We start from the raw sequence: 8,173 nt of genomic DNA, 5'->3' as shown, positions 1-8,173 counted from the left end.
TGTGGTGCAATGCTTAGAGCACTGGGCTGGGACTGGGGAGGCCTGGGTTCAAGTCCCCACTCAGCCATGAAGCTCACTGGGTGACTTTGGGCCAGTCACTGACTCTCAGCCTAGCCTACCTCACAGGATTGTTGCGAGGATAAAAATGGAAGAGGAGGACCATGTATGCTGCCTTGGGCTCCTTGGAAGAAAAGGCGGGATGTGAATATAACAAATGAAAATAAATAAGATCTGCACTAGTTACTAATTGTTTTCGATGCTCAAGATCAAGGTTTTGGTTTTAACAGTTAAAGCCCTAAATGGCTTGGGACAGGGTCGGCAACCCTGCGCCCTCCAGATGTGTTGGACTACAACTCCCATAATCCCGACCATTGGCCATGCTGGCAGGGGTTGATGGGAGTTGTAGTCCAAACCATCTGGAATGCACCAGTGAAGGCGCTTTCTCCTGTGTCACTTCCAAATCCTGGAATGGTCTCTCCTTGGGGCTATGAGAGATTGCCCACTCTCTCTGCTTTTGGAAAAGGCGTGTCCACTCCCATCCCTTAAACCTGGCCTTTTACATTCTTTCGTTAGTAGCGTTGTTGTTTTCTTAATGCTTTTAGGATGTTGTTGTTTTTATGGTTTTATGGTTTTTTATTATTGCACACCACCTCCACGGCTCAGGCAGAAAGGACTTTTAGGAGAATTCTACAAGGAAATACAGTATAAAAATGAGCTCAGTCAGCATGCCCCAACCTGCTGCCCTCCAAGATGTGTTGACCTCAACGGCCTTTGGCCATGTTGGATACATTCTTTTATTTGCAGATGGGTTTTAGCAGGTTTAACTAGTGGTAATAGTCATGCTTAGCAAGTACATGATGCTTTTTACTGCTCAAAGAGTTTAGATACAGTAGCTCAGTAGTCCTTACAGCCGTCCCTAGATTAGAACTTGGGGTGATCTGATGAAATTGGCTGGACATTCAGGACCAAGGAAATGCACGCCTGACATATGGAACTCACTGCCACAGGATGTGGTGATGGACATGGGCTTACATGGCTTTGAAAAGGAATTAACCCGATTTGTGAAAGAGCAGAAGAGGTCTATCAATGGCAGTTAGTCATGATAGCTAAATGGAACATCCATCATCCAAGGCTGTATATCTGATTGCCAGTTGCTGGCAGGTAACCAACAGGTGAAGGCAATAGCCTGTAGGAAACCTAGAGGCATTTGGTTGGCCACTCTGGGTGGCAGAATGCTGCACTAGATGACCGTGGTCTGAGCCACCTTCAGGGCTCTTCTTCTTTTGTGTTTATGTATTATTATTCACAAATAGCAGATACGAGACTTCACCTATTTTATACATTTTTATATTGGCCATGTTGTTTTATGCTGCCTTGAATTTTGAAGGTCCAGTCCGTGATGGCTCAAGACAGGGCCTTTAGCACCGTAGCACCTGCTCTCTGGGACTCCCTACCACTACAGATTAGACCAGCTCCAGGCCTTCTGCATTTTCAGCGCCTACTGAAAACATACTTTTTCCTATGAGTATTCCCAAGAAGGTAATCTTGTCTTTTATATAAAGTGATAAGAGACAGTATTTCATTATTATCTCATACTGTATTTTTGCACATCACTTAGAAATTACTCTTAAGGCAAGAGATTCATAAATATAGCTAAATAAATATTCCTATTGTAATCAATAAATAAGCACTATATTTTAGCTGTTATAATAAATATGAAGCGCAACAAAACATCTCTTCTCTGCCCTGTCCCTCCAGCCTAGTATTTATCTTTGGAATACTTGCACATTCATTGGCATTTGGAGTTCCCATTCAAGTCTAGGGGTCAAACCAAAGCTCCTTTAGTTCTTGTGTTTGTGCAAACAGGGCGTATGTAGCAGAATGGAAGAGGAAGCCTAAGAAACAGATCTGTTTGGGTGATATTAAATTTTCTTTATTACACGGATACAGAGTTAAGAACAGACGTAACCTGAATCATAATGTTTACATCTTTCACAGGTCAAACATACAGTACATTTAGAGAAAGCAGGAAACAGCAAGGGAAAAGGGACAGCATGCCAAAAGATGAAGCGAAAAAAACAACCCTCCTATCACGTCATCATTTCTCTGGAATGGCCACAGAAAACCCACAAACACCAGGGGAAGTGGGGTGGGGTGGGGGTTACGGGTTCTCTTTTAATGTTTTGTTTAAATTTCTATGATTCCCCTCTCTTTAAAACATCTTTGCAAACACACACACACGCATGTCGGCCTGTACAAGCAACGTCCCTCCCTCCCGCCCTCCCTCCTCTCCACAACACCCTCTGATTCAAGTATTGCACAGTTCTAAGTGTGACATGCCTCTCGAACACCCTGAGAACAGTGCTCCTGGTGGCCACAGTTCCACCTGCCATGCAATGTCGGCAGCTCTCTTGGCAGAGCCGCCCAAGGAACAGGAGAAGACCCAAGCATGTGCCATCTCCGGTCCTGCTGCAGCATCCCTTCCAGCCAGGGATGAAGGCAGCCGTGAGACTCGAGCCAGCTAAAGCAGCAAGAGGAGGAGCACTTTGGTTCCCCCAGAATTGCTTTGACTAGGTCCTCTCCACAAGAGTTACAAGGAAACGAGTGAAGGCCAGCCAAGGCTACTTTTGCGTTTGGGGAGGACTGGAATCACCTTCTCCATCGCTGCTCCTGAGCCAGGTTTTTATTTTTTATTTTTTGGGTTATAGAACTGTCAGAAGCTGGACTGGTTCCCAGAATTTGCCCATCTAATGAGGTTCAGCAGAAAGACTTTAAAGCTAGATTGGCGTTGTGTTTATTTTTCCTCAGGCTCCTCTGTGCTTCTTTTTCTTTTCCTCCCATCCTTTTTCCACTCTCCCGAGCAAAGGCTCTACCCCGAGAGACGAGGGCCACATCTAATTATAATTGCACATCTATGTCTTAATGTGCGTTGAAATATAACATGGGGAGAACATCTGTTTCCAGGAGAGCATGTGCATAGGTCCAAAGTCTTCCCAAAAAAGTATCGACACTCAAAACAAACGAATGCACAGCTTACTCTTTCCATATTATATTTTTGCACAAATTAAGCTAAGTGTGCAGACAGCAACGTTTTCCAAGTATGTGCCTGTGTATGGCAATTTTGGGGAATTGGACAACGCAGGCTGCACATGACCACCATGCACAATAGATATCTCCTGCCTGTTTGCATTGCAGATGAGAAGGCAAATCACAATCTGAGCATCAGTGGGACAAGCTGTTTAGGAGAAGAATTGACATTCAGGGATGTATGCATTTTTAAAAATCTATCCCATCTGTGTTTTGCAGATTGACCAGCATCTTTCATTCCATCTTCCGCTCATTGATGGAATCGGATTTTTTTAGGGACATTCAAGAATTTTGTTCCACTTGCGCTAATGCACATTAGCACAAATCTGCACTTGTACTAATGTGCACTAGCACAAGTGCAAATTTGCACAAATCCCTCCAAAAAGTTAAAAACAAAAACAGTCCACAAATCTGCAGAATCCATACAACTTGTTAAAAGCTAGTCTGCTCTGGAATCTGCAAGTTGGATTCATAGAACTCTGAACTCATTTGAATCTTGATTTCCCCAACTTCTCTAGTGATGTTGCACATCTCATTGTCACACCTCCTCTTGGCAGGCACCTCCCCTTGTGGAGAGAGGGACATTACATCTGCTGCAAATGAAGCATCACAGGTAGTAGTAAGACCCAGCTCCCCATGCTGGATGCTAGGGATGATGTTGGAAGCTAGGGATGATGACACTCTCACAGAGAAGCCATGTCTGGTGCTTCAGTTCAGGAGGAGACCAGGTCTGTGTGCACAGTTGGTGAGGCCAGTTCAGGAGAAGGAGCAGCTGGTTGGTCTTCCTGGACCAATGGATAACATGGACAGGAAGTGAGGATCTAGAGAGAGAGGGCAGGGAAGGGAGGGATCTGAGGAACATCGGAAGCTGCCTTATACTGAGTCAGTCCATTGATCCATCTAGCTCAGTGTTGTCAACACTGACTGGCAGCAATGGCTCTCCAGGGTTACAAGCAGTTTTTCCTAGCCCCACCTGGGGATGCTGCTGGGGATTGAACCTGGGACCTTCTATATGCAAAGCAGGGGCTCTACCATTGAGCTGTGGTCACACCACCACCATCACCACCACCACCACCACCACCCCCATGATCCAAAGTGATCATAGTTGGATGAGCATGCCAAACTGTTTTTTTTTTTCCCCAAGTGGTAGGGCCTTCCAACACTTTGGAAGCAGTATCAAAAGAAAGAAAGAAAGAAAGAAAGAAAGAAAGAAAGAAAGAAAGAAAGAAAGAAAGACCAAGCAATGACCAAAGAAGATCTGGTAACAATCAGCAAACAGCCAAAGTATGTGAGAGCTGAGAAGGCAATTGCCACCATGACATAGGGAGAATTGGACTACCAAATTCCAGAGCAAGAAGTCAAAGGGATGATCAAGCAGCCATTTAAACATGGCAAATGCATGCCTCTTTCCATGGACTTTGATGCATCAAACTGATCTTATGAATGGTACAAGTCAAGACTGTGTCCTTGTTTGACCCATTTCTCAAAGGTTGCCAAGGGCACAGTGACTCACAGTGTGATCCACAGACTGAATCAACAATCAGTCAACAACAACAAAACTGCAAGGGAAAAGTGAGTGTGAAAATGGCTGTGTGGATTGGATCCTGGCCTACCCATGTCTGACATGAACAAACAGCACACTGTGCCAGGCTAGCTACTTTCGCTGGGAACTACTTAAAGCACTCAAAAGGGACAGAACATGATTGGGGAGGAATACTGAAATGAGAGAGAAGATGACAGAAGGCACCTTCACGAGGGATTCTAGAGATGGAACTGGATTTCCCCACATTTGTAAAATGCCCTTCCTCTTTTAAAAATTTATTTCCTGCTTCTGGAACTCCATGAACTTACTTCTGAAGCAACATTTTGGAGATGAGGTTAAAGGCATTCTTAGGCTGCAATCCTACACACATTTACTTGGGAATAAGTCCCACTGAACTTTGTGGCCCTTACCTCTGGGTAAACATTCATAGGATCAGACTGTTCACAGTATTTCTGTAAATACCCAGGGACTACTAGGAAGTTGCCCCAGCAACAGTAGCTATTTCAACTCGCTTGCCAATATATGAGGTTAAAATGTGTCACTTGAGCTTTTTTCCAAAGTCTGCTTCCTAAAACAACCCCTCCTACAGGAACTCAATTCCATGACCCTTGTAAGGAGAATAAGAGTCGAGCACCATCACAAGTCTCATACACACTTTCCAGAGGGAGGAGACTGCAGCTTTTTCCTCTATGAGCCCCCCTATTATCATCAACAAATAAAATGCAGTAACTCCTGAGTGTCAGGCTGCTCTTGAAAAGCCCAGGAGCATTGGAAGAAGTCCCATTCCTTTCAAAGGGACTTGCACAGGTATTGCACATCCTGCTCTGTGCACCACCCTGGCTGGGAAAGGACATGGAGATAAGCTCTCCGAAGCCAGAATGTGTGCCTGGGGAGCAGGGAACTGGTTGCCTTGACTCTAGAAGTCTAGCAATACCACCAAACTCTAACCACACACCCCTTTCCATATGTTGGTTCCTGAAATTCCTCCAAACTTCACCAGGAAACTCCAAATCCTACCAGAATCTCCTCCTGCTGTTTCCTTCCTGATGCTCGGATAGTCAGATACTTTCTCAGCCTGCCTGTCCTCCTCTACAGTTGCACCAGAACAATAATGTGTCCTCCCAAATGTTGCCCACACCCAGATCTCCAACATGACAAAAGGGGGATATTCATGCCATAAGCTGCCGGGGTTTGGATCCAGACCTAGACATATTTAGAGTAGATCCATTGAAATCAATGTCATTTGAATTAGTTATGACTTGATTTCATTGGATCAACTCTAAATCTGGATCCAACCCTAGGTCATTATTTGCCTTGATGCAGAGAAGGAAATCAAGTCATCAATGCGCATGCTGTGAAAGACGCTTCCTCCATCTGCTTATTTCTTTTTCCTTGAGTGGAACATTATTGAAAGTGGCAGTCCAGTTGGCACGATTGTGCCAATGGACTTGGGGATGCTATGGGTTGCACAGACATGTGTGACCAGATCCTCATGCAATCCACTGCTTGGATTGCTATAGTTTCCCATTCCTATGAGAAGCAAATGCATCACTTTGTTCATCCCAGATATTAAGATTTCTCCCTCTCCTTTTCTCCCTAACATCTTCAGAAAACTATCCGCAGATACCGATAACCGCCTCACCTCCCCGTGGTCTTTCACCACATACGCACAGTCAGAACCATGTGCCCTGTCTTTAATTTACTTCAAAACAACTACCACACCTGATTCCTTATTTAGTCAATTCCGAGCTGATTAAAATCCACCCATAATCATGCACACAGAATAAGGAAGGAGCACACCCATCTGCTGTTCTTTAGTAACATCAACAAAGGGTATGGCCAAGGATGGATAAAGGGAATTAAAGAGTAGCTTGGAGGAAATCACACCTAAGAGAGGCATACCTGTGCCTCCGCCTGCCAAGACCAGACAGCTTCATTCATTTCATTTCTTTCATTCTGCATGAAAGGTCTGAAGGTCCTAATTCTAGAAGCACAAACATCACAGAATGTTTCTACCCTCCTAATGCATGGACTGGACAGGATTTGCAAGCCATCCCTTTATTTCCTTCTAAAGCCAAATAAATCACAAGACAACTCAATTTTGGGGTAGATTTTCCTGTAGCTTGGTTTGGGTTTCTCAAACTTTTTTGAACTTGGGTGCACAGAAGGTGCATGCATGCAGCCCATGGTTGTGTAAGCAGGATTGGTGGATTGAGGCACGAACCTGACACTGGCATTAGAAGAGAACAGGCATATCCTTCCTAAAACCAGCCATCCAGAGGAGGAGGAGGTGTGGTGGTCAAAAGCTCCCACATGTTCCCTGCCTTTCTGCAGCTTCTGGAGCAGTAGTGGTTGCAATGTAAACCTCTGCCTTTTGTGGGGGGATGCTCTGTCTCTGTCTGCTGCAGGATTCTCCCTGTCCCTGAAATATCACCCCACCTCCAAGCATCTTGAACCCCCAGCAGGGCAGGCACCAGTTTCAGCAACTCTGCCTTAGTTCCATTCTTTGTCAAAACTGGGCAGCCCCGTCAACTTCATGGAGGCTGCCCGACAGGCTGAGAACACAAGCTGTCCCAATGCATGCCTTGAGCAATACAAGTGCAACCCACGCGGCCTGACCACTTCACTTTGAATGGCCAGCCGTGAAGTTCTCAGCATCTCTTCTCCATGCCTGAGGCTACAGTTGAACCCAACCAGCTGCTTTTTTGTGTTCCAGAGAGAATACCACGTTTGCAGTTGGTGTGGTGGAAGGCAGAGCCTGAAGTCAGCAGGATGCTGAAGGCAGAGCCATCTTCACAAGGAAGGTGGCCTTGCCTAATGTGTTTTGGGAGAGAGAACCTTACAGCAAGACAGCTTGGAAAGCAAGTCCTCCATTAACAACAATCAATGCAAAAGAAGTCTCCATTAAACAACAAACAACATTCTTATTTGACAATAGAAATGTCCTCATTGGTTTTAATTATGGAGGATCGGGGCCACATACCATCCTTTCTTTTATGACTGCCTCCTGCTTTTGCTTGTTCCTTGTCACCCACACAAAGGCCACCATTCTGGGAGGATGGGGTTGGGGTTTGGGGGGGGCACAGGTGGGAGACTGAAATACCATTAAAGCTCTCAGATTTGGAAGAAATATTTGAGGCTCCAGTAGCGGCAATCCCTCCTTTCCGCCCTTAGCTTTTGGTTTGAATGTAACTGTATTTCATTCCTTATCCATTGGTATGCTGTTAAATCCTAAGGAGTTCTGTCTGTCTATGGCAGCCTTCTCCAATTTGGTGCCCTCCAGATGTGTTGGGCTACAACTTGAACACACCTGGAGGGCACCAGGTGGAGGGAGGCTGATCTATGGCTTCTCAGCCGGTTGGAGGTAGTGCCTGTGCCACAAGGTTCAGATTCAGAGTGGATGGGAAAATAACCAATGGCAAAAGAAAGGGCTGCTAAAATTCTGACACAGGAGAAAGTTTAGCACAACTAAAAGAACACCAGAATGAGCCATTATTCACATCTTAAATACTCCATTTATAGAATACCACTTTTCAGGATAAT

The 8,173-nt window shown here is 45.1% G+C and overlaps 1 protein-coding gene across 4 annotated transcripts in view; it reads left to right on the top strand.

Moving 5' to 3' along the window:
• Window positions 1-7,563, top strand: part of TRAPPC2L (trafficking protein particle complex subunit 2L) — a 34,651-nt gene extending 27,088 nt beyond the window's left edge. For 2 of the 4 annotated variants that reach the window (XM_084812763.1, XM_084812761.1), the window contains exon 5: window positions 1,388-1,727. In XM_084812763.1, coding sequence (XP_084668889.1) covers window positions 1,388-1,400 — 13 coding nt within the window. In that variant the 3' untranslated portion in view covers window positions 1,401-1,727. Of the gene's footprint in view, window positions 1-1,387; window positions 1,728-7,346 lie in introns of those variants that run through there. The other 2 variants (XR_014784706.1, XM_084812764.1) reach the window with 2 other exon arrangements.
• Window positions 7,564-8,173: the final 610 nt, after the last annotated feature.

This window comes from Heloderma suspectum, chromosome 8 (assembly GCF_057233095.1).
Source record: "Heloderma suspectum isolate Gila_16-S chromosome 8, 16-S_ref, whole genome shotgun sequence".
NCBI classification, from domain to species: domain Eukaryota; kingdom Metazoa; phylum Chordata; class Lepidosauria; order Squamata; family Helodermatidae; genus Heloderma; species Heloderma suspectum.
The sequence above is the reverse complement of the archived record's forward strand: the minus strand, read 5'-3'. Positions and strand labels throughout refer to the sequence as shown.